The 27,121-nt window shown below is 38.7% G+C and overlaps 1 protein-coding gene across 3 annotated transcripts in view; it reads left to right on the plus strand.

The window, feature by feature from the left end:
• Positions 1–27,121, plus strand: part of PCNX2 (pecanex 2) — a 151,585-nt gene that overhangs the window by 88,065 nt on the left and 36,399 nt on the right. For all 3 annotated transcript variants that reach the window (XR_010997378.1, XM_068185061.1, XM_068185062.1), the window contains 4 exons: positions 3,851–3,959; positions 8,486–8,615; positions 22,391–22,449; positions 24,849–25,064. Coding sequence is in view for 2 of the 3 variants with exons in the window: in XM_068185061.1 (XP_068041162.1) it covers positions 3,851–3,959; positions 8,486–8,615; positions 22,391–22,449; positions 24,849–25,064 (514 nt within the window). In the remaining variant the exon portion in view is untranslated. The remainder of the gene's footprint in view (positions 1–3,850; positions 3,960–8,485; positions 8,616–22,390; positions 22,450–24,848; positions 25,065–27,121) is intronic.

A 27,121-nucleotide genomic window follows, 5' to 3' on the forward strand; every position in this document is an offset into this window, starting at 1 on the left:
ACATAAAATAAACATGAAAGATGGATGCATGTTCTGCACTTTTACTTGACGGTAGTGGGAATGTGCTGGTTTAAATTCACCAAACATGCTGATAATTTAAAGTCTTTATCAAAGACTTTAAAAATAGTTTACTGTGTAAAACTGCCACATGCATAAAGATATCTAGGAATATTAGAACTTTTATGCCCCCTAAATAATATATAAATATATATTATAAATAATATATGAACATATAATAGTTTCTGCTTATTGAACTGTAGAAAGCACTGACAATCAGGCTTAATAAAAATATTCTTTTATGAATCATTCTAAACTGAGATTCAGAAGTCTTAAATAAAAATTAATCTTTTATATATGTTTTTGCTAGTGATTGTGAAAAGAGGTTTAAAATTCACCATAGACTATTTTTTTCACCTTCACTTTAGATGGGAAGGTTCCCGCTTTGTATCTAGCACTGTTGCACCTCACCCTCATTCAAACAGAACTCTACTGGGGATAATTTGTGTTTCACAGAACCAAAAAATGGTTGGGGTATCCCATCAGGTTCCACGGAAGTAGGTTTTTTCTAGTTTGGTTTAATGTGCCCTTAACTAATCCTTTGCTATGTAGGTTGTCCCAGTTTCTCCATGCTTCCTCACAGCTCTCAGGGGCCTCTGGCTTGAAGGGTCACTAGTAAAGCCCAAGCCAAGGAAGGCATTGAGTACTTCTGCCTTCTCCATGCCCTTTGTCACCAGGTTCCCTGCCCCATGCATCAGCAGGTCCATGGGATTTTTTCCAGTTTGTGTTTTGCTGTTGATACACCTGTACAAGTCCTTTCTGTTTCCTTTTACTTTCCTCAACAGATTCAGCTCTAGATGGGCTTTGCCTTTTCTCTCTCTTTCTAATTTATTCTGTTTTCTTTCTGACAATTTAAAAGAGATGAAGGTTTTCCTCTTTAGCTCATGTCTTCATATTACTGAAGGTTGAAATGCAGCTAGTTGTAGTTGAAATGAGAATAGCTCAGCCTCCCCTATTTATAAAGGCAATTTTTAACAGCTTCAGTTTCTTTCTGTGAGAAAAGCTCTGTGAGTTCCCCTGTCAGATGTAGGAGGAAGCATATTGCAAATTGGATGAAACTGATAAGGAGAAACAGTTTCTCAGATCGTTTCAGCAAAATGAAAAAGTGAAAATGTAAAGCCAAGTCCTCCTTTCCTAAATCTCAGTGTTGTAGTTGGTAGATGACATCACCTTTAGCAATTATAGTTAGAGATGTAAAATGCTAATGGCATATTACCCTGAAGGCATTTTGCAGAACATGCCCTGGAAGCAGGGATTTAAGAGGTAATAGAGGCACTTGACAACTCTTAATGAAAGCAGTAGCCTGAAAATCACACATTTCCAGGCTTTTAAGTGCAGTGTTGTAAGGCTTTCAAAAACCAAGAGAGGTTCACTAAAGCATTCTTGCTTCATGTTCTCGTGAATAGAAATGAGCTCCTTTGCCTGTCTTGTGGAAGTGTTAGCTGAGAGGAAAGTGTTGGAAGAAACAGCAGCAAGTTCATGCAGAAGCAGTAGGACTTGTTAGATGCAACAGGGAACCTGGGCTCCATGGGCCAAGGTTTGCAAGGTGTAAATATTAAAGAACAACTGAAAATTATATATTGGAACAAGGAGCCAGAAGGGTGTCCTCCTGGATTTGGTTTCCTAGCAAATGCAAAACCTGAGTTTTATTTGAGATTTGAAAACCTTTTGATGAATTCTGTGCTTTGAGCACAGTTAGGGTGTTTTATGACTCTGTGATGTCAATCTGTAACTGGCAGAACTTTGCTGGGTTGTGCTGCTGTTTTAAATTTTTGAAGTTTCAAATGAAGCCATCAGATTTTTCCAGCCCTTCACTTAAATCTTTTTGCAGATAAAATTTTTCTTCCAGCTGTTAATTGTTATGTTTCAGATAAATAAAAATGAAGCAACCCCACAACCTGCTAAATAAGACTGAAATAAATAAATGTCCATTTGAGTTTCAGTTCAGTTTTACTTGCCTACTTTAATGCTGCACTCTGCAAGTCACGTGTAGTATTTTTGACAGAAAACAAATTTAGCAAGATATGAGTTTCTCAGACTAAGTAGGGGTAACCAGGCTGTGCATTGAAGGGATTGTAAAACCTTCTTTTTATCAGTGCTTTGGTGGTTTTAAATGGTATATCTGTGCAAAGTAAGTGTAATCTATACTTTGTGTATGGCTCTTAATTTGAGTCATGCCAAAGCAAAGAAAGTGGGTGAATCACTGCTTGCATCTCACCTGGAAGGTTTATTAGTTGTAACTGGAGCTAGGGTGACACTGGTTATACCGAGTTAGTAGCTGCTGTTTGATGGTTTTGTAGCACAAAGACCAAAACAGGTCAATGCTACAAGTGATTCTGACTTCCCTCACACTTGATATGCAATTGTTTACTACAGTCTGTGGAGAAGCTCAGTGAAACATCCTGTAAATGCATTGCCACTGCATATACAGATGGCCAAGTGGGATTTTGGGGCTGGTGACTTAAGGAGCAGTGAAAGGAGCTGGCCAGAGAAGGTGTGTCCTCTCTGACTGCCAGCATGCTCGTACATGAAGTGTGCCCAGAACCGTGCTCTGTCCTGAGACCTGCTGTCATGGGGGAGCTTGTGTCTGGGCTGATGAACTCTCCCAGTCTGTGTGCAAGGTGCAGGTATGGAATTGCCATCTAGAAATGAACCATGGAGGGTTTTCATTCAAAAGGATTCCTGGAGATTGTTTGGAAGTGTGTTAGCTGGGCCAGACCAGGACCTTCCCAGATGCCTTTCTAACAGTTTAAAAATATGCACAATATCAGTGCTCGAGAATATTCCCTGGAAGCATTTTAATATACAAGTGTTGATACAGTCTCAATGTCCTTCAGGATGTTGGCAAAGTCTTGTTTTTCACTAACCCAGAAAAAAATTACTCTAAGAAATTCAACATACATTTGCTATATGAGCATGAAATATTGCATATACTCCTGTTTCACTGTCAAGTTCTCTGTGTGTTGAGCACTAATGTCTATTGATGGCCAAATCTTTCCTGACAGTTTGTCAGGAACTCATTCTGCAATAGATGAGACATAAGATCTGTTTTGGCCTGGTGCCAAGAGAAATGACGGGGGGGGCGGGGGGGGGGATATATTCCAGGGGAAAAGTACACATCATTCTTGAATCAGAATCTGCTAGTTGCAGCACCAAGCGTATTTTACAGGAAGCAAAAGTAAATTCATTGTGGTTTTCAGTTTGTACTGCACAACAATAAAAGCTCATATTTATGCAATGTTTTTATGATACAATGGTCTTGAAAATGCAGCTACTGTTCATTATTAATGCCATGCATATGCTTACATCATGATAGCTTCTCCCACTGAGTCAAAAAATGGGAATTTTGTGTTCTTGAGAAGTAAGTCTGATTTCCATGTGCACAGCCACATGTCACACCCTGAACCTTCTCTGTTCATGGTATCCAATTTCTCCTGGAGACTCCTCTCCTGTGAGTGTCTCATTTGTGGTCATATATAGTTAGTGAGTATCACAACCTGTTCTCCCACTTTCTAATTAGAGCAGACATACTTCTGAAAGGTAATCTGGGAACTACCTCAGTATGGTGGTCAAAAATGTACCTCATTGCAAGTTCGAATTTCAAATGAAGGATATACTTTAATGCCTTACTGAAGTAAGACCTTAATACCCATGAAAGCTAATAATACAGTATAATTTATCTCATGTTTATTCCAGGGCACAGTTTTTAAGTGTCTCTTTCAGATACTAGTTTTGAAATTATCTCAGTGCCTAAAAAAGTGACAATGTTTTTCTTTTTTTCCTTTTTTTTCAGCTGTGGGACCTACTGCAGAAGTTGCAGTTCATCATGACATACATTGCTCCCTGGCAGATTGCCTGGGGGTCATCGTTCCATGTTTTCGCTCAGCTCTTTGCAATACCTCATATCCTTTATAAATCTGTTTTTCCTTATTCTTAAGTTCCTCTTCATATATGAAATTTATTTGCAGTGTTTGAATGATATTTGAAATTCTTAGGTTCTTAGGTTTGAAAATTTTGGATCATCTTCTGAGAAACAGTTTTCCTTTTTTTTTTTTTTTTTTTTTTTTTTTTTGGCTGCATAGAATCTGAAACTGGGAAGCTGAACTCTGACTCAACTTGGTGTGTTTATTCCCACCCAGCCACATTCTGCAGATTACTTACTTCCCCAGTCCTCAGCACTGAGTTTTGATGCATCCAGAAAGAAATGTTGTGACAGACATATTGCAGGGCTTATGGCTGACTGAGCTCTCAAATATTAGTTTCTTTCTCACTTGTTTCTAGTTGGTATGTCAGATATAAATTCATTTCAGTGAGCCAATTTCTGCTGCAACTGTATTGATTTTTTTTCAATTTTAGAAGCAGCTAGATGTTTACATCTTAATGTAAATTTTTTCATTGGGATGCTGAGGAATATTCTCCTTTTTAAGCTTTACACTCTGTTTTGTGAATAACAATATGTTTGTCAGCACCAAAGCAGTCCTTCAGAAACAGTCTGTTTGGTGCCTGTTCCAGGGCTGTCTACAGGTTTGTGGATATGGGGAGTAAAACACGGAGTTCAATGACCTCCAAATGACCTGTCTGAAGGGTTAAAAACTACATATTGAATTTTCAGAACAAAAATGACTCAATTTAAATTCAAATTCAGTTAGATACTTGATTGAATACAGAAAAAAAAAACCCAAAAAACCAAAAACCAAAAAACATTTTAACTGGACAAATTTAACTGTATTGACATTGAAGGCATTACCAGATACTAACTTTTAATTTTTTCCTTCCCTGCTAACTAAAGTTGTGGAAGAAAAGTTGACAAAGTGTTTCTAGTTCAGACCTACTGACGAGTTCCCTTTGTACTGTTCGTTAGATATACATACTTAAGTCTTTGTCCCTTTCATCCCACAGGGTTGGAGTTTTTTTCCCCTTGAGGGATTTCTTCGTCTGCTCTTTGCTGTGAAACATAAGCAATGTTGAGTAACAGTGCTTATGTTTCTAGATGGGAAGAATAAATGGAAGCCTCAGAGAGAGGGACGTGCACACAGAATAACTCCCAGAGGGAAAGTTTTAGATTGTCTCCTTATAGAAGGAAAGCATTATAAAAGCAGTGATCTGTCCGAGGAGTTTTAGGTTATTTGTAGTAAATTCTTCCAAAGTTTTGCAAAAAAAAAAAAAAAAATCATTTCTGTTGGGGAAGTATATATGAATTTATTTAGCAAAACATTTAAGATGGAAGATTATATTTCAACAAGTTTCCCACTGGACACAAATATTTTCTGCAGTGGTAACTTTACTCTTGATAAAATTACCAATTAAATTTTGCAAAATGGAAAGTAGTTAAACCAGAGTTTTGTTTGTTTACAGAGTTATTGCTAAAGTGATCTAGCCTAGCTTTTTATTATTTATATTTATTGTATGCTTTGTAAATGCAAATCTGTCTTCTAAGGCAGTGCTGCAATTAAGATACTGGTTAAATGCTGAAGTTAATATTCCCACAACAGCAATAACTCTGCCTCTTTGCACAGTAATTTTATTTGTTGTTATCATAACCCTGCAAACAGTAATGATGAATGCATGTTGCAGTTTACAGAGGTACTAAACCTGCCATTTCTTTACAAGTTAATTATTTGTGGCTCTTAATTGCTTCAATCAGTTCTGCAAACAGGATGTAAATTTTTAAATTTTGAAGTGCCTGGGTGAACTTTTGCTGCAGAGCTCAGTGATATGAGTAGTTCAGTATACTTTACTGCCTTTGAGTGCAGCATGCAGGGCATGAAGGGCAACATGTGTGGAGCTTTGCCTGATGGAGGTTGTAGAGTCTCCACCATTAGGAATCTTCAGGATTTTAGGTGACTGTCTATAAGGAGTCATACAGGTTTAGCTGATCTTGTTTGTGGCTGCTAGATGGACTAGGTGACCCTTCAAAGGCCCTCTTAATCCTAAAAGACCAGGAACAGGAATGGGCTTCAGACTTAGGGATAGATCTGCAACTTCACTTCTAGCATTTAAGTGGGTAAGATGAGGTTATGCATTTATAAATATCAGCACACTGAGAAAGTCAGTGTAGTTGGTGGTTCAAAGGCAGAGTTTACCTAAAAAAGGAACAGTGAAATTTGGGAGGAAAGAAAAAAGAGTTTGTAGTTGAGATTATCCTCTTTAGGAGAGTTTCTGCTTTGGCTGTTTCAGAGTTACAGCTCTAACATCAGAAAACAGAGCCCTGTGACAGTCAATTTTCCCATCCTCTAAGTGGTTGTGTGCCTGGAAGGGACTTGTAGTAATTGCAAGTAAAAATGTGAGTTTTGAGAAACAGAGGATTTGAGCTGGCCTTACTGCATAGTTTTGTGTTAAAAGAAGGGAATAGGAGATTTTCAAAATGTCAGTCTTTCACTTACTTGTTTTGAAGCTGGTTTGAATTTAAACAGATTTTTAAATTGCAATAATTAATCCTCAAAGACACTGTTTTATTTAATGTTGAAGGGTTCTTAGCTTTGAGGTTTTTGTTCTCAAAATTTGATTTTGGCCATGTCAGAAAGAAAATACATTATTCACAAAGAAACAAGTTCTGCTTCTAGACAATGTAGCCTAACAAAAATGGTACACAGGAAACCTGACTTGGGTCAGGTTAAAGGTCAGTGAAAGAAAGTATGCCTGTAAGTTTTTGATACTTCTTTTTTTCTTAGACATAATTAAAGCATTGGTATTTAAAGTAAATAAATAATGACCTAATACAGACAAATTGGATATCCTCAAATAAAAATCCCCCTGTGACAGATAATTGCCCACTGCACATGTTAGATATACGTAAGACAGATGCTGTCACTTGCTCTCATGACAAACTTACAGATATGAAACAGTTAAAATCACTTTTCACAAATCAAATGGGTAGTGTCTTCTACTGTCCATTTAGTAGAGCATTATGTCTTCTGAGAAAAAAAGCCCCCATTGCTACGGGTTATGTCTAAGACACAAACAGTTCACAGTGGTGTGCGAAATGTCTTAGATCATGATGGTGGCAATTTTTAAATCAATCATTATATTAGTACCAACTTTAAAAAACTTGGTTTGCTGCCCTTATCTGTCCTCTTTGTTCTCTCTTCCTCTCTTCAGCTCCCATGCCTCCTTCCCTTATCTGACACTTGTAAATACTTGTTCATCTTTCACAGCCAGTGCTTGGTTATGACTGCAATGTAATGTGACAGTTCAGCTTTTTTGATGCACTTGCTTTCTGCTCTGTGCTTTGTGTCACTTTTTTAAACTTTAGACTCTCAGAGCAGCTCATTTTTCAATCTCTCTAATGCACAAAGACACCATTCCAGACCACTGTCTTTTAGAAAGGTTGAGAGATTTGAAAGGTATCTTTTGGCAAATATTTGTTTCTAGATTTTGCAAATGGCTTTGAAAGCATGGCTAGCTAGCAATTCTATGGAAATTCTGTACCAAGAATGATGCTACTTTTGTTAAAATGGGTTTTTTGTGAAGTCTCAGGGATTGTGGGACACACGTACAGTATATTGCTATAAGAGGGTAAGCTAAAAGCCTCTGGTTATTGGGTGATTTTACCTGAAATTTAGTTTGAGATGTGCTTGATCACGGTCCATTGGTAGTGGTTCCTTTAGTTCATGGCTTCTTTACTTTGCAGCTCCCTCCCAAGAGAGGTGTAAGGAATGACAACTGGTCTCTTATGCGAGTTTAAAAGTATTTTTTCTTAAATTTCATGGATGTGGTATGAATTAATGAAGAATTTAAACCTAACATTTTATTTATGTTCCTTTTAATTTGCATCTTTTTCAGTATCTTTATCCATCTCCTAACTTGCTTTCCGGCAGCCTGAAATATGACTTTACATTTGAAGTAAACTATGGATTCAGGCATTTGTTATGATGTTTATGTGTGATACATATTATTCCCCTGTCCTCACCTTCTCATTTCTTACATATTTCAAAAAGTATGAAATGCGGATCATTTTTTAGCTTTCGGCTAGCATGGAATAGTAAATTCTCAGTAAGAATCAATGTGAAAGCATGACTTTGAACCAGGAGGTTGGAGTATAGAGGCATAGTTTCTGCACCTACCAGATCATTCCAAAACAAGCAGAATCCCACAGAATGGAACACTGGACACGGTGAAAGCAAGAGTCCAGTGTGGAGAACAAATAATTTCCAAGAGATTGTTTTTTTCCCTCATGTGTGTGTGTTTTAAACTCTGTGTCAGACTCTGGAAAGGCACTTTTATGTTACAGAACGTAGCTTAGGTAGCTGGAAAAGAGTGTTTGCTGCACTACCTATGCCTAGCATCTGTCCTCGGGCAGAGATTAGATGGGGTCACCCCAATAGTAAAACTGTAGCATTGAAGAGCCACCGACTACGTGCTGGTAGTGGCTGATTTGGCACTGCCTGCCTCCCTCCCTTTTCGTGTTAACTTAACTTGCAATTTTCAGACTCTGCTATGCTTTTTTTTCAAACTCTGGCTGCTTCAGTCTTTTCTACACCGCTCAGTCCTTTTCTGGGTAGTGTCATCTTCATCGCATCGTACGCACGACCAATCAAGTTCTGGGAGAAAAACTACAAGTAAGACTATTCACAAATTTCTTCCCTTGTTATTTGTAAAGGTTTTGCTCTCATTAGTTTCATTTCTGGTGGTATTTTTTGTTTCCAAAGGTAATCCTTAAATTAGGGCATAGAGGTTAATCTTTGAATCTTGTTTCTGGTGTTTTACTTTCCCATGGTTATTTGGCTATTTCTGAAAATGTACTTAAGCAATTATCAGTATGTTGCAGATGAGGTGTCATGTTGCATTTGTTGTACAGACACACAGTAACGAAGCTGTAAAAAAGAAAAAAGCAGTAAAACTCCCAGTTGTCAGCCTTTTTTGTCTTGCTAGCTAGTGTTAGCAAATAAATCTGTGAAGCCTTTGGCACTAGCAGTCAGACTGCATAAATACATTTTATACTAACTAGGCTGATAAACTCCTACCCTCTGGGATGCAGCAGGTAACTCTGCAGCTGCAGAACTGTGATAGAAAGGGAAAATTGCATTGGCCGAGTCTGGGCTTGGCCTCACCAGTGAGAAGGGCCACACACTTAGCATGCCTCTTGCATTGGTGCTGCTGGTGTATCTTAGTTTGAAGAGTTTTCTTTTATTGCATTTTAACTTGTGTCAGTGAGTGAATGTGTACTCATCTATAAAGAAATTAGTCAGACAAAGCCAAGTTATATAACGAGGTTTTGTATTCATTTCTGAATGTGATGAGATTTGTGGAGACCTTTCGAGAGGAACTGAATTTTGTACACTGGGACTAGATCTTAAAATTCTCTCTCACATCTTTTTTACTGGGTCAGCAGTTTAATTCTTTCAAGGGAGCGAAGTGGAGGGCAGTTATGGGAAGGCAGGAAGCTACCACTGATCCCACAGACAGCTATACATTTTTGGATGGAAACTTTGAACAGTATTATGTAGGAAGTGAGGATTTTAACATTTGCTACATTTTACTTCATCAGAGCATTTTGAAGGCATGCAGTTCCCTTTCTAGGTACCAGTTAGAGAGCCAACCTCTGTTGAAGGCACATCACTGCCATATAGTTAGGTTAGTGTCAAGCCTTTAGGTTATAGTCAAGGGAAATGGAGTAATTTATATTTGCTTATGGTTTGTCTAATCTTTTGATTCAAAATGAACAGTGGATATTCACAGGAAGTATCTAAAAATGGTTGATACTCAATATTTAACAACGGTGTGTGTGTGACTTGTTTTCATCAGTAGTGACCATCTGTGATTCCCACTAAGGGAAGAACTTGATGCGAATAGTTTTGCAAAGCAAGGTAATTATACATGAACTATAAAACCTCAAGTGCAGAAAACCAAACCCTTTTAATACTTTAATCCACCACCGCTTGTCCTTTTAGAATAAGCAGCAACTACAACTTTGTTTTCAACCAGAAGGCATATGTTATTCTTTGCAAAAACCTGTACTTTTTTTGCTTGTTAGAAATCTTCTGTGACCTCACTTAAAACAAATACCACAACCTTGCCTCTTGAAAACCTTTCAGAAGTAGGAAACAGCCTTGTAGAAGTTTCAGGTTTGTCGTTGAAGGGAAATAAGTCTTTTCCTGAACCTGTGGCATCTCAGAATATGTACATGGAATGAGTCCTAAATTTGTATTCATTTTGTCTCTAATACTTCTGCTTCTCCTTTGCCTTACTTCCATTTCACATGAGGAACTAACCAGAACGAGTGAGAGTTGGACTGAAAAATTCCTGGTTTATTAAAAGGACACTGTGAAAAAACAGAAAAAGGCAATGAAGGGGAGCAATTTAGTATTAAGAATAAGGAGATTTTCTATAAAATACTTCAAATAATTGAATGAACTGAATTGACTTTGCCTTTTTGCTTTGAATTTTGCTCTTTCAACATGTAAAAATTTCAAGGGGTAGCATAATTGCTTTCTTTTTGAGCTGTGGAGTTAGATAGGATTGGGAACTTGAGCTAGAATGGAAAATTGTTCTGGCTCCTGCACATCTGCTGTCTTTGGGCTGCAGTTCTTACAGCCAATTGTGCACTGATTTTTAAGGTTATATTAGACAAAACAGAACAAACACATGGAGAAGTTGCTGTACAGATTTCTTTTTTGGAGTGCATTGACAGTTTCCCCAGCTCAGGGTATTTCTAGAAAGTAACAGGTTCACTGCAGTGTTGTCTGAGTTCATACAAAGCAGAAGATCTTGGAGATTTTTTTTTTTTTGCTGTTTCCCTACTCACTGCTTGTTGACAGGAACTTTGCCCAGGGGAAAGCTACCTTCAATGTATTTTATATAGCTTTTTTTTTTACTGCCTGCTTCACATACTCATTTTCAAACACTTTCTTGCTGTATTGATGACTACATTAAATTCTCATATATTAGCTACAAATAATTCATTTACACTTACGTGAAGTTAGATATTGTCAGTTCCAGGGTTACTTTTTTTAATAATTTAATTACTTAATTGGAATAACTGAAAACAACTTTGACAAGCAGTCTAAGTATCAAAATTGTTTTTCTTTCAAGTCATAAATTAGATTGTTTTCTTAGATTGTTATTTCTGTACTTATTGTAATCAGTATCTGCACACTTTTCTGTTGTCAAGCATACTTCATTCCTGTTTCACTTAAGGAAGGAATTTTTTTGCATCTCGTTTGGGCCAACAGACTGAAATTAGATGAGGACAAAAAAAAAATCCAGTTGTTTTTTGGTAGAGTGAATCCAAAGTTGAAACTTTGAACTTTAGCAAGTACAGAGTACCATGTTTATTAATAGAACAGGGCTACTAGGCCAGTAGTCTGAGTGCTGAGCAACTGATCCATCTGTTCCTTAAAGGAACTGTTCCAACAGGAACTGATCCATCTGTTCCTGTTGGTTTAGTTGTCCCTACCTAGTGTTTTCTGAGTGCACACACATGTATCTTGTGTTTCCAGGTTTCTCTTAGTCCCACTTTATCTGTTGGCTAAAGAGGAGTTTGAATCCTCAGGTTTCTTTGACTGAGCTTCTTCTATTTTAGATGATGCAAGCTGGAACTGAAAGTCTTGACAAATTAAAATTATGTGTATTTTTTCAAGGAGCTGAAGGACTCAAGTGGATAAAAAAAGAAAAAGTGATTCATTTTGCTAGTAAGCAAACTGTGAAATTCCTAACAGGCTCTTCAAAATTCAGGTCTCATGCTGTGCCTGTTTGGGCTCTTGTGGTGTGTGTGCAGAGCATGGGTGTTCTTCCCTGCAGTCAGCAGATGCTGTTTGTTTTTAGTGTGCCCTTTGGTACTCACTGCAGGCAGAGCCTACTACACCAATACATCACTGAGGTCAGGGATCCTTCAGAGGAGAAAAGGAAGGGTGACTAAGAAGAAGAAAAAATAACACATTAAGGAAAGTTAACGAGAAAGAAGAACTCTTGCAATCACAGTTTTGCAGCTTTTGCTGTCTTTGTTGTTGAAAAGAGAGGGGTGTAAAATGAGAAGCTGGGCTGCTGCTCATAAGCTGGTTACCTTGTGGGAATTCAACTATGAGAATTTTTCTCTCTCTCCCTCTCTCTGTTATTTTTGAATTTGTTTTTTTACAAAGGAAAGTTTGCCATGACACTGGTTTTGTCCAGCCATTGGCCTGGGTCCCACTTCTCAGTTTGAAGACTGCTCTTTTAGTCCCTATTTTTACAGCTGTTGGAATGATTAGGCTGTAGATATCAGAGAGAGAGAAAAGGAAATAGCAGTAAATCTTGTTTAATGTATAGGCACTTTAAAGCTTAAAGTGTTTGTCCAAATGCTATTGTTCAATTCCTCTGCTTTTGCTTTTTTTTCTCAAATACTTTGTCACACTGCGGCCTGACTCTGTCCTTCTCCTCCCTTCCTCTTATCTTCCTTTGTATCTTGGATATGACAATGACAGAACAGAGTAGGAAGTTTACTTTTATTCCCCAGTGGGTCTAACAGCTGGATCACATGGAACAGCCTGTTTGTTCTCTGCTGCAGCTGTGACTTGTCCCCACAAACAGCAAACTGCCACCAGGAATCTGGAGATTTCACTGTTTACAAGCTGCTTGTCTCTCCTGTACCTTCCTGTTTCTACTCTTCTGGTTCAGTGCCTATTTTTGGGTAAGGCACAGCTTGCATTTGCTTTGAAGTGCCTTGAATGAATTACAGTGCGGTGTAACTGAATTAATTAGGTGTCTCTAAAGAGGCTGTGATTAAATTGCCAGTTATCTCAGACTGGCATTACAGGATGCCTCTCTGTGTTTGGGACTATGTGAGCAAGCCTTTCTTTTCTCCATCTCTTTAAAAAGTGTATCACTGTGTTATTGTTCCAGTCATTGTGGTCTGGAAAATAACCACCTGTAGGGTTAATACAGCTGGAAATGGAGGGCGAGGAAAACCTGCCCTGCTTCAGATGTAGTGCAGATGGCTTTTTCTTCTTTTTTTCCTGCTAGCTCACTTGACCTGCCCATCACAGACCGCCTGCAGGTGGAATGGGAAGAGTTTTCCCAGTGTACACGTAATTCTGGTTGACCTCACATTATGCACATGTGTGGGAAAAGGAGCTGTGAAAAGTACCTGTCTGCTCCCTCCCTTTTTCCACATAAAATATCAGCCCTTCCACTTCCAAATGCTTATTTTTAACACATGCTGGTGCCTCTGGTTTCCTTGTGAGCCTGCTCATCTGTTGCAGCTGTTAAAACCCCTGCTCCAAACACAAAATATCATTCACCCATAACTGTCCATGGGCCTTGTTTGGGATCTGCACACTCAGACTTTTCAAGCTGTTCTTTTTAAGACTGGATTTCTTTTTTTCTTAGTCTTTTTCTTGCTGTCTTGTTTGATTTTCACATGTTTTTAGACCTCCATAGTAGTGATGTTTACAGAGGAACAACTGCAGCAGACGTTTATAGCTCAGTAATGGTTTGGACTTCGATATATAGTGAATAGCATAACTTTAGCATTTTTCCTCCTTTTTCCCCCTAATTGACAGGACACAGTGTTTGCCTTATTTTGTCAAATATTATCTCATATGTTATGTTCTAACTACTGTCACTGCCCTACTTAAGCGTTCAAACTTACTTAGGGCTCAAACTTTCTTGAATATTTCCAGCTACCTGGTCTGAAAGCCACATTGTAGCCTTGTTTTACTGTTCATTGCAATTATTTTAGTTTCTTCCAAACTGATTTCTCTGCAAATTTTTGTGTTTCTCTCTGGCTGACTCTATTTCTGTACTGTTTTTATGAACTGACTAGAAAGAAGCACTGTATTTCTGTTTGCTCTAAAATGAACTGAGGTACTAGTGCCTTTGTTCACAGCTATTACTAACTGATGAATGCTGGTCCCTTTGGTGACTGTGGTTCTTCTTAGAGAGGTCTTCACTGAGTTGGCCTCAGGGCTCCTTCAGGCTTTTATTGAGAGTTGAGTTAATTTAGAACTCTTCAAAATAGTATAAATAAGTATCAGTGTGCAGATAAACCTGAAATGAGTGCTTATTAGTGCATGGGACTTACAAGTCAAAACAAATAGGACCAATGAATGGACAGATTTTGGCCTTTATTTTTGGATTGTTGCCTCCAAATCAGAAAAGCTTACCAATCCTATTTACAAAGCACGTAGAATTTGGTGAATCTGTCTTTCTGGAAATTTCAAAGGTGCTTAGTTCTGTGAGAGCCCAGCCTGGTATATTACAGCCTATACTGAGGGATGTTTAGGCCTGACTTGGTATCCTTGAGTATAGCATTGATGCAGTTTTAAGTGGCAGTCCCTGGCTGGCAGCAGTGCAAAAGCTGAAATATTAGCAAGCTGCTGCCAATTTTCCTTTGTTTTTCTTCTCTTAAGGTTGGCAGATTTCCCAATAGAGGTGTTTTTTTTTTTTTTTTTTTTTTGAAAAATGTACTCCTTTCTTTAAACAATGGGTATAAACAGGTCTTTGGGAAGTTATGCCCTGTTCTCCGGGGGCATTTGTGGCCATGGTTCTGGCACTGGGGGAGAGAATAGAGAAAACCAAAACGTTTGAAGAACAAAGAACATCTTTGTGTGTACTTCAGCCTTAGTTCTTCATGAGCTCTCTGAAATTACATGTTATTCATTAGACTTATTCATCTGACTGTCTTCTCAAGACCTTTCCCTGTCTGCTCCCTGCAGTAGTGTGTGACCACTCTCTGTTTTGCACACCACCAGTACTGCCCACGGGCCTGTACCTGCACCACTTACCTGGTTTGGGAGTCTTTAATTCCTTTCAGTGTAGGGCTTTGCAGAGTGACAAAGCCCACAGCATTCAGGTGCGGGGGGTGTTGCTTCAGGTACAGCCCCAAGCTAAAAGAAGCCCTGCTAGAAACTCCCTTCCCTTCAGTGTCTTGAGCTGTGATCTCCTCTAGAGCAAGGGACCATGTGTGCCCCTTTGGCTACCTGCTGTAGCACAGAGCTGTGCACACCTGCTCTCTGACCCAGTCCTCACATCATCGCTTAACTCCACGTGGGGAGTCACTCCTAGCTGGGAAAACGTGAGAAAGAATGGGCAAGGAAAACCAGGTATCTTTAATCAAGTAGGTTTGATATTAAAATAAGTGTTTTCTGAGTTGCCTGGAGTTTTGCACTCAAGGGAGGCTATACAAAATTCAAAGATGTAGTTTAACTGTTTGGCAATCTCTCTTTAACTGGTAACATCTTTTTCTCAAATTTTTGCCCCTGGCAGTCAATAAAACAAATTGAGGCTAATTGAATAGGAGCCATATGTGTGATAATTAATTGGGAATGTATTCTGATTCAGTATCTGTAGTTCCCTGCCGAGTTAAAGATGCAGTCACAACTCCAGTTCACTGAATCATTCTAAGAGGACAGAGTAAAGACAGAAGGGAGACATCAGAAAGGGAATGCATGCTGAGATCAGGAGGAACACAAGTAGAGATCAAAACCATAAGTGGCATAAATGGAAAGGGAAAGGGGTGGGTGGGCAGAAAGGAAAAGGCATGCAATGAAAATTCTGAGGGGCTAACCCAACAGACTTGGGTAAGCAGGAACTCAGACCTAAGAAGGAGAAGAAATCATGAGCATGATAGAGGAGGGCTTTTAAATATATATTTGGAAAGGAAGGCAGCAACAGGATGTAACAAACAATAATGGACTCCCATCAGAAATGAGGCCCATGTAATGTTTTAAGGGTGTACATTAAACATTTAATGTTTTAAGTGGCTATACAGTAGCACTGAAGTTTTATAATGCTGTTCATCTAATAATTAGCTTCCAAATTATGTAAATCTAATGAGATCGAGTTAACTCATGAAATTTCTGTCATGTCGAATATTTTGAAACCCCTTGAAATGGGTTGTCTGAATTTCCATAAGAATAAGTGTTCTCAGCAAGTGTTCATCCATTCACTTGGATAATGTAGATCACGTCCTGTGTTGGATTTAACTGAAATGAACATTTAGGGGCAAGCTGAGGTTCGGAGTACTAAATCTAAACCTTACATTCAAGGAAATGCTTATTCAAGCCACTTTTGTCAAAATGTGAAAACTGGTAAAGCTGAGATCCAGGAGGAGATAGATGTTCAGCGAGTGTAACCATTCTAACTGAGGTGTTACATTGTGCACAGGCAGTGACAGGGAACAGTTCATGCTGCAGCATGCTTGGGTCTTGATTGTCTCCTGATATACAAAGGTATGCGCTGGACCCAGGTTGCCTTGGGGCTTGTAAGAGCAAAATGCAAACCATCTCTTCTTTCTGAGATAGTGCAAAATGCAGAATTGTGTCGCCATTGCCACTGAGAATTGCCTCTGAAACTTGGTGCTAGTTGGGACTAGGTAAATACTGGATGAAAGCTAGTGGGATTTTTTTTCTTTTAAAGTCCTTTGACTAGCAGTGTTTGCTCTCAAAATATCAGAGATGTTTTCAGTCTGAAGATTACTGTAGAGGATACCAAGATGAATGCTGTAAATTATTAACATTCTCAACAGTTCTTGCAGTAAAAAAAAAACAAAAAAACAGAGGTATTGAAAGTTATCCCTCTTTTAGACTGGATTTTGTACAACTGCAAGTAGCACTAAGATTTTTGTTGTTCTTCAGTGTAGTGTCACTGATGCTGCATTTGCATGTTTGCAGCACTGGAACGGCTTGGTTAGCTTCTGTTTTGCCTCCTTTCATCTTTTGGTGAGAAATATGGGTAAGGAGAGCCCTTTAGTGAACTAAGCTAGTATTTCTGATACAGGCTGTCTTTGGAAGACCAGTCTTTGTCTTAGTCTTGTATTTCCTCATACTTTCTTGCCATCTCTTCCTTCGAATTTTATTATTAAGCAGTCACATTGAGTCTGAAAGTGAGAATTAAAATATCTTGAGTATATGCTATTTTAATATTGCACACTGAAAAAGCATGAAAACACTTTGTTATCTGCAGTAAAGAATATCAAGAATGAATTCTGAAATACCTTGTTATCCTTTCGTCCTTTTATGATGTTTAAACAATGTTTCTCTCTTTGTCTGGAGTAAAGGAGAAAAACATCTTGGCCTCATTTGCTGAAGCAGCTCCCAACATTTGTTTTGGTCTTGTTTTTTTTTTTTTTCACCTCCATCTGTTCTCACTCTCTCTGGTGAAAATTTCACCAGGACATTTCTCATCACCTCCTTTCTACTCTCCAACTCCTTGCAGTTTCTCAGGCTTTTGCTGCTTCACTCTTAGGCCCATCAGTGCAGAGCCCAGGTGAATCAGTCCTGTGGAGCTCTTTGCCTAGGGCTGGGCTCAGTGTAGTACCTTTCCTATAATCTTTGTGTTGGCTCATGATGGGAACAACAGAAGAATAATACTCATATGTACTATTTCAGATACCTGTTTTTGTGCAATGTCATTAGCACATTTGCTTTTAAATTAAAACCATTTCTTTCAGCTGCAGACAGCCAGGTCCAGCTGTGAAGCAGAGTCCTGTGCTAAACCCCATCCTCAGAGGAACATTAGGAACCTGACCTTTTTTACATCCTCAAGAGTGCATACAAAAATCCTCTGTGTAGTTGCATAATCTTTCCACTTACAAAACTTCTTCTATTGCATAGTAAAAAATAATCTGAAGACAGTAATTAAATGTCTTTTAAAAGAAAAAGCACATTTAGACAAGGGGAAAGAAATTAAATAAGACAAAAGCAGAAATATTGATGACATTTTAGTAAAGCATTATTGAGTATTTTAAAGCACACAGATGCTTAAATCACCTGGCTTACAAATAAGAGGTAATTTCTCCAGCTAAACCTTTGAATGTCAGAGCACTAAAGTGGGCTGTTTAACCTATGTTTGGGCACTCAGCTTTTGATCTCGAGTTCACACCTCACATTTTCATCCCCTTGCTGTACAAGATCAAAAATACAGAAATTTCCTGACAAGTGTTGGAATATGCCAAATAAACATGCTGATTCATCTCAGCAGATGACTCTGGTTTTAACACCCACTTAAACAACAGCAGCCAAAAAACAAACCAAAACCTCAAAAACATTACAAAAACAAACAAAAAACCCAAACAAACCCAAGAAGCCTCAAAATCAGTTATAAAAACCTTTTTAAGAAAATAAAGATGCTCTAAGAACAGGAAGTAGTATTGATAATAAGACCTTTCTCTGTTTTGGAAGGATACTTCAGCAGTGCTGTCTTTAACAACTGGGACTGTTTATACCTTAGCCCTGCCCTGGTTTCCTCGTGTGCAATCAAAGGCACTCTTTATTGCTGTTAGATGAAACAATGGCCCAGTCCGGGAAGGAGAGAAAGAAGAAAGCATTAAAAAAAAAAAAAATCAGAGTGCGTGATCGGGAAGGCTTCCCAGAAAACCTGGACAGGGGCATACATGAAGGGGCTGTTAGCCCTTGCTGTTAAAACCACACAGAAATAATTCTGTCTTTTAGATGAAACTGATTTAAAACTACTTCAGTATCCTTCCCTTTCCAATTAGTGTTATTGTTTTTACCTTTGGTATCCTTCAAATACGGATGGGTGCCTGCTTATTCTGCCACGTCGTTCTCCTCCTGCCTCACATTGTAGACAACTGCTACTTTTTTTTTTTTTGTGCTAAGCCTTTGTTTGTGGAGCCAGCAGTATTAGGCATTCACATGAAAATACTGACGATTTTTTTTCCAGATTCCCATGAATAATCATAGGGCTGCAGCACAGTTAAGTTTCTCTCTTTTAAATTTGCCTGTTAGATGTCATCGAAGAGTGGATTAAAATTCATTGGACACAAACAAAGAAAAACTTTGGATCAACCCTAGAAAGGCATCTCTGCATCTCCCAGAGGGAAACTGGGAGATGCAGTCTCTTTGTTTTGTTCTCTTTCAAAGTAGAGATCCTCTTCTACACAGCAGGAATCCTGGAAATCTTGAATTCATGTTTTGGGGGAAAACTCAGCAGCCGCAGGGCAGATAGAACAGCTGGAATTTCATTTTGATCTTCTGGAAATAATGATTTATTTAGCATCATCAAATCAGCAATGATTTATTTATTTTCCTCAATATACCTGATTCTCAATATGTATATTCCCCAGACTGCCTTGATCCCCCTCAGCCTTTTTTCTATCTTTCTAAGGAAATTGGGAAACTAAGTGGGAGAAGAAAATCTTTCTGGGCAGTATGTTTGGGACAGAGAATATAGGAAGTGACCTAATTTTTTTGCAAAAGGAAGCAATATTTTAAATGACATGAACAGTGCTAAACAAACTAGTGGGTTATCTCAGTGTCCATGTAAATGGGGAATTAAAAGAGCATGAGATAGATATTTCAGGAACTAAGCAGGATGTTGACTTTGAAATTGCTGAAGACTCAGCTGAAGACAGTCCAACATAATCACTTTTTCTCTAGGGTAATTGCTGGAGGAACTCTGCTTGGTTTGCATAGAATAATGCAATTCAGGAAGAAATTCAATTACTGAGCTAATTATCACATTGGATGAGTGGTAACAACCAAATATAAAGTAAGAGGCCACTGGAGGAAAGCCCAAATCACCTACTAATCCCAAAAGTTCACAGTGAGAGGTCCTGGTTGAGAAGTAAAGGTGTTGCTGGTTTGTTAGGTGTAGTGGATTATAGTTTAATCCAATGCAAATTCCCATTGCTTTCAAGAAGATACAAACACAGCTTTGGTTACTAATAATTGTAGAAGAATTTTAAAACCCAGAATTGATTACTGGATGGCATTTATTCAACTAAGCTGAATTTCAGCATTGAAGTTTGCTTTATAAACTGTCTATATTACCCTTGGTCTTAAAAAATGAAATAAAATTATACCTCATAATAGCTGTATAAAGATTTGAGTTCTAGTTGTGTTTGAAAAGGTAAATTCTTGTCTCATGTCCCAGAGCTCATGTTTTAGCTGCTTAAACAAAGCCTTAATGGAGCCTGGTTTTGTTTTGTTTTGGTTGGGTTTTTTCGTTTGTGAGAGCCGTTCTACTTCCTAGTCAGGCTGCATCATCTGAATTGCAGTGTCCCAAAGCATTTGTGATTTTCCCTGATTGTTTAATGCATCTTTCTGTCAAAAGAAAAAAAATAAGGGGGGCAGGGGAAAGAAATAGACCCAGAGCTGCATGCTGGGCAAAAGGATTCCTGTTTATTAGGAAATTAGAATTTTCTGAAGTATTGGCTGTTTTTGTGGGTCTCAGTATGCCTCCACAACAGAAATGGTGAGAAACTGGGGTAAAGAATAGTATTAACTTTTACCTTACACTACCACACTGATTTCAGAGGCACTGAAAGTTAATGAAGAATCTCATAATCTTAAAACATACACATTTGGAAATCAGCAGTGTTTCTCTGCTGAGAATAGAAAATTGATTAAATTCCACAACCTAATGTTTATGCTTACTCTTGCATATGCAGGTATATATCAGGGTGAAAAATTGTGACAACCTTTTTAAAGTAAAATGATTCTTTATATTCTGAACTGCTTAGAAGTTACTTCCCCCCAGTGCCATTTTCTGTTGAATAGGAAATGATAATTGCAGTTGCAATGAGCTGAGCCATCCAGAAGCAGGAAGATAAATAATACCTCCAAAAAAATGTTAATCTATGTAGATAATATACTTACAATTATTAATTACAAATAATTTTAATTAAGACTCTTATTTTCTCAATCATACTTTTTGCAAAGTAGAGAACGTGCCTTTTTAAGGAAAAAAATCAGTTGCTTTTGGTAGAGAGTAGAAATAAAGCAAATCTGTTCCTCTTCTGTCTACTACATGGAAACCTGCTTGTAATTTTTCTGTTGGTCAGTTTTCCACAACTTTTTTGGGGAGGCTGTGGAGACTGGATGAAAAGACTTTGTAACACGTCAGTGGCATCGTTCTCCCAGTTGGATTCAGCATGAACTTATACACAAAGTCCTGGAAACCGCTACTGAGTCTCTGCTGTGTTTCAAAGACAACATTATCTTTACACTATCCTTTTTCAGTTATTTATGCTGTTTGAAAACCTCCCTTATAAGTGATCCCTCTTTGGTGCCATCTTCCTTGGGGCACATCTGCAGTTTTCACAGTGAGTAGTTAAATTCGGGCTGTGGGGGTTGACTGGCCAATCACCACCTTGTTCAAAATCTCCTCTGGGCCCTGTGCTCCCCACACCATGAGCCAGACCCCAGCCAGTCCCACCCAGCCATGGCAATCTCACTGCAGTTCCACCAAGGACACATGAGGGACACACCTGGGTGTCTCCCTTGGATCCCATGGCAGGGAAAGTGGTGGTGTGGCTCTTCTGCCCTGTGCTTGCAGGCTGTCGTACAGATGAGGCCCTTGCCACTGTCACAAGTGACCTTATGCTGACTGTTGTTTGGGCCTTTTCCTGTTTTTGATTTAATCTCATTTTCCAAGGAATGAGAGATCATATTTACATATTTGATAGATAGATCTTCTGTTAAGGCTTTTGAGGCAGTATTTTCAATGAAATGTCCTGAAATCCTTATATACCCATGCCAGAGTGGTATTTCAGGGAAATTGTTGTTTACTATAACATTTTTATTAGCCAGAGTTCCACTTTTATCCCAAGGACCTTTGGGTGCTTGGGAGATGCTTTGGACTTGGTGTTAAATATCCCTACTCACCACAACAATCATTCTCTTCTGTTTAACACATGCTGGCCCACAGTGATTTACTCATTCCTTATTTTCTGACTTTAATAGTGTCTTTTGTTACAGTTAGTAATAAAAGCTCAATTCAATCTACCTTTTTAGTTGCTTTCTCTTTTGTAATCATTTTTCCTGTGTTGTTTATATTCCACTGCTACAGCGAAAATGCTGAATAGGGAATGTGCCATTCACAAGGGTGACAGGATTAGTGCCTGTATGAACTAAGGCCCTCTAATTTGCTCTTTTTCAAGCAGTAAGAATGACCAGGGACTCTCCTGTTGCTGCCTAACTAAATATGAAACTAAGTAAAGTACTTTTCTATTGTTGTTTTTCCGTAGATGGTACACATGCACAGAAATGTTTTTACCCAAAGAAAACTCCTTGAGTCCAGCTGTTTCCTTTAAGGCTTAGAAGGAAAGAAAGACTGCTTAAATAGTCTTTCTGCTCACTGTTTTGGTGGCACCTGGCTGATCTGTTTCTGGAGCCAGTTCAATTATTGAAGTACAGAGTGTTGTGTCAGATGCCAAATTCTGAATGGACTGTGCCCCACAAGAAGGAAAATGGGCAGAAAGAGTGTGCTGATAAGCTACAATATCAATAGCAGTGCTGACCTGAAATAACTATATATGCCTGATGAATGGACTAGGGTGAACTGCCTAATTATATAAATACAAAATGAAGGATTTTATTTAAACAAAAAACGTGTTTATTGTGAGAATTGTTTATTTAATAAAAAGAATTGGCTGTAAACATGTCTTTATTTCCAGCACCAAAAGATCAGACCATTCCAACACCAGACTGGCAATTCAGATCGAAAAGGATGCAGGTATGGCCTGGGAGTTTGGGTATCTTGCTTGATTTGCAAAATGTGATGTATTTACACTGGTGAGGCTTTGCTGGGAAAGCTGAAGAGATGCAAAGTGTTTAAATGTTGTGTGTACAAACCAGAGCATTTTAAATGTAGCAGTGCACCAGTTTGAGTTGTGTCACCCGATACATAAATTTACTCCTCAGTTATGTGTAGCTGATCACACAGAGAGCTGCTGGGCTGCCTATTGCTTGGTTAATCACAACATTGGTGTTTGTGTGGAATGTGCAGCAGGCACCCTAGCTAGACTCAGAGGTCAACTGTGGACAGGGAAAGGTTTTGGGGAAAAAAGCAAGTTAGTGGTGCCCCTACCATTGAGCAGTTTGGGCTAACAGGTAACTCCTCTTCCCCAGAGAGAAATCTTTTTGAGAGGGGGGAGAAGGGAAGTTGGAAAACTTGCAAGAGGAAGAAGTAGGAAAGATGGTGGGCTGCTCTGTTGGGTCTCAGTGCATTAAATGAGCACCAATCCTTGGCCATGCAAAGCAACTTCCTAGGCCAGTGAGACTGGGAAGTGAGAGCAGTTTTTGGCACATCAGTGGACATGGAGAACATCTGATACATCAGCTGGCACTCTTCAATGCCTGGTGAGACAGAGCCCTTTTTGGGGGGAACTGATACGAGTGTCTCATGGCAAAATTGCATCCCAATGAGAGAGACCAAGTTATCAAATATGTGTTCTTCCACTTTAGTGTTCTGTGGCCGATTTTATCTTGCCACTGAGATGGCAGGGGTTGTATTGTGAAGTTAGACATTTAGATTTTAATTATTGCTGGTTTACCCCCACCCCATCCTTTTTGTCCTTATCCATTACATCAGTAACATGAACAAATACATGTCTTCAAGCAGAAATGGATGTAATCCAGGGTGTCCAAGAAGACAAGAGAGGTATTAATAGTTTGAAGCATGAATGGTGGTTTTTAATTATTTATCATTTAAGGCAGGGAGCTAAGATTTTTCATAAGGCCATTTTGTCATCTGATAGCAGTGTCCTTTAGCATTATTATATAGGCTAATAAGTGATTTATGTTTTAAACCCTGTAGCAGAAGAAAAGCATTTCTTTTGTGTATGTGCTTAAAAGACTCATTTTATTACTTGCTTAAATTTTGACCAAATACACTCCAGAAGGTGCACAGGTGAGTGTGTCTGTGTGGACATGGGCACACATGGACAAATGTACCAGGGCTGGGTGTGTAATGGCCACGGGCACAAAGAGCAGTGTAGTTACAAGCCCTTTCCTCCTCTGGTGTCAAGGAGCAATTTGTAGGGGAAGCCATAGCCTCTGCAAGCCTCATCTTATGGGTTTTTTCTCCTCTATGTTACATCTCCTCCTAAATATACACAAACATAAAAATGCATGACTGCCTGTGCGTCAGTATCCACATACACTCCCACGCATACAAATACACCTGCAAGATGTTGGTTTGTACATGTATTTGTGCACCAGCTTTTTAAGAGTATTGAAGGTGGGACTCTGATGCACAACAGAAAAGGAAAGCAGTTCTCATGTCAAGCATATATTGTGTAAAAGAGTACAAGCACAGGACAATACCATGGATTATGTAATTGGACAATACTTGGATTGTGTGGCACCATGATAGCATTTGTGGAGGGTTCAATCTCTTTCACAAATCACCATCATAAAGTGCCCCTTTTAATCCAGTTAAAGGCTACAGACCTTTAAGAGATGACACTTCTAGACTGTGATGGGGTGTTGTTCACCTGGGCATTTGGTCCAAGCCATGTGTAATTGAACAGCTACTATTTTTAAATTGGTAGCAATTCTGGTGATGCATGTTTCATGCTTACTCAGTATACTGAGTAAACTCTTTTAAAATCAGTATCTTCATCTTAAGTTACCAACAGATTCTTCATGGACAAAGCCTTGAAAAATTACTGGAGGACTAGAAGAAAAAAATCCCAACAAAATTATTGGTATCTGTGTGACCAAAGTATTTCAAAATCTCAGAAAAAAACATTTAAATTTAACTACATGTACCAAAGTAATAATGATTTTTTGTTTCTGTACATTAAGAATAGTATATAGACAGTAACTTAGCATTGCAGAGACTTTTAGGGGACTGAAAAAATTCTTACTGTTGTAAATCACGGAGGTTATTTGACTGAGTCTGAAATATGTGTTATCACTAATGTGATCTTTTATTTACAATATTCCTCATATTAACCTGATTCTTTGAAGGGCTACCTAAGAAATGTAGCTTGTGTAAAGTATCAGGAAGATATCATCTAGCTAGAGGAAGCAAATTAAGGTATGAATGAAAAAGAACATAAAATTTAATGCAGAATGGCTTTGTATAATTTTTTTTTTTTTTACAAATGTGTGCTGCTCTCATTGTAGGAAATGATGACAATAATCTCAACTCCATTTTTTATGAGCATTTGACAAGATCTCTGCAGGAATCTCTTTGTGGAGATTTGATCCTGGGCCGCTGGGGAAACTACAACACAGGAGACTGTTTTATTCTGGCATCGGATTATTTAAATGCCTTTGTGCACTTGATCGAAATTGGAAATGGCCTTGTCACCTTTCAGCTCAGAGGGCTCGAATTTCGAGGTAAGGATCCATGATGATTTAAATAGCAACAAAACCAGCATTAAATCCTGTCAATCTTTTTAATCTATCACAATTCCACAGTAGGACATAGAGTTTGAGAACCTTTCTCTTTCTACAGATACTTGTCTGTCTGAAAGCTTGGTACTTCTTTGTATCATTATATGAATGTTGTTTTGAAATCTAGATGTTAGGAAATTTGGAGCCATGTTCTGCAGTGTCATAAGACTTGCAGAAAGAAGGCTTGTTGAGTGGTTTGCTTGGTTCACAGATCTTTTGAGTAATGCTTTATTATGTTTTCAGATTATTTATTTTCCTCCATAACTATGAAAATTGGAGTTGTTCTTAAAATTTTTCAACTCAAAAAACCTTGTTTGGGAAACAAACAAACAAAAGAACGAAAACCAAAATAAGACTCCTTCCATGAAAAATAACCTGTGTCAAACTGTGCAAGAAGCCAGTGCTGAGATGGTCTCTGTCACACTAGAACAGCGGAGTATAATCAAGGTGACTTTTCAACAAGGTTGAGTGTGAGAAAATAAGCAACAGACTGGCACTTTGAATGCACTTAAGTGTGGGAGGATTAGACTAGGAAATAACATGTGTGGGCTCAAGTCTTGACTCTGTGACAGACTCCATATAGGATGTTGGACAGGTTGTGGTGAATGCTTCATGTTCACTTTCCTTCCTGTGGAGTGAGGATGAAGATAACACTCTTGTGTCCTCAGCAAAGTTATGTGGAAAGAAAACAGTAAATACCTGAAACAGCTTGGTATTGTAGTACCTCATGAGATGCCTATTCAGAACAAGTGCAAATTGTGAGGAAAAACAACTGGAAAGGAAGAAAGATAATTTGTTTATCAGCCTTTTAATTTCTTGTTGTTTATGATGATTGTTGAGGAATACATGGTCATGCATGTGTGGTTCTTAGCCTTGCTTCAACTTCCAAGAGATCTGTGCAAATATTCTTGTATTCATCTTCTCCTTCAGTGTCCCCATTGTGAGCCGTGGTGCTGCTGTGTCAGGGATAGGTACTTGACTTGCAGTCTAACTTCCAGAATTTATCTTTGCTGATTATCTTAGTTCAGTGTGGGGTTTGAAACAAACAGAAGAAAGAAATCTTCCCGCTTAAATTTCAGGAGTTTTGTGAGGTGGATTTTCTTTTTCATTGTGCAGTTGCCCCTTACTGCTGAGTCCCTCTCTATCATCACCATCACCAGGCAGGAGAAGAAAAGTAAATGTTGGAAACAGGTGAAAGCATATGAAGGGATGCTCAAGCCACGTGCTAGCTAGGTAAAAAGACTGGGGCCTAGCAGACAGGAATGAACTGGAAGTTGAATGGGGAACAACTGGATAGTTGCAAAGTGGTTTGGGAAGACTTTCTTTGACGTTGAGCCAGGATCATTCACAGCCAGCAAGTGCCATTTGGCACTTGGATCTGAGAGCAGAGCTCAAAAATTGCAGTGTGCCACCTGTCGAGGTATCTCTGTGTTCCCTAAAATCACAGTTTAATTAATTAAATGTGTCTGAAAATTGACCTTTCCGTGCAGATTGCCTAATGCTGTTCAGTGTTAATTAACTGCAGTTAATAGTGTTTTACTTTGTGAATAGATCCAGTATGTCTGCCAGCTGCAACAGGTCTTTAAATTCAGCTGGGACTGAGCTCCACAGCCTCTAATGTCTTTCACAGACTGCTGTTGAGAGCCAGCTGAGTTCTCAAGAGGAATATCCTTTTTTCCCCGTCTTTCTTCCACTCCTCAGGGAGAGGCTGGCATCCTGCAAAGCAGCACCTCTTTCTTACCTGAGTCCTGGACAGGCCTGGACCAAGAAAGCAGCAGCAAACTGAACTGGAAAGTAATGCCAGTTACTGGAGGTGGAGAGGACTGTGGAAATGGTGGTTTCTCCTAGGTTATCTCATCCTCAGTAAAAATCTATGTACTCCTCACCCTCAAAGTATCACTGGTGGAAGAGACTGCTCAATACTAGAGAAGGAGATAGTAGGAAATAGGAGAAAAATGGGCTCACTCTCTTCTCTGAACCCACTGGATAACCCTATTTCA

This window comes from Anomalospiza imberbis, chromosome 3, assembly GCF_031753505.1.
Source record: "Anomalospiza imberbis isolate Cuckoo-Finch-1a 21T00152 chromosome 3, ASM3175350v1, whole genome shotgun sequence".
Classification (NCBI taxonomy): Eukaryota; Metazoa; Chordata; class Aves; order Passeriformes; family Viduidae; genus Anomalospiza; species Anomalospiza imberbis.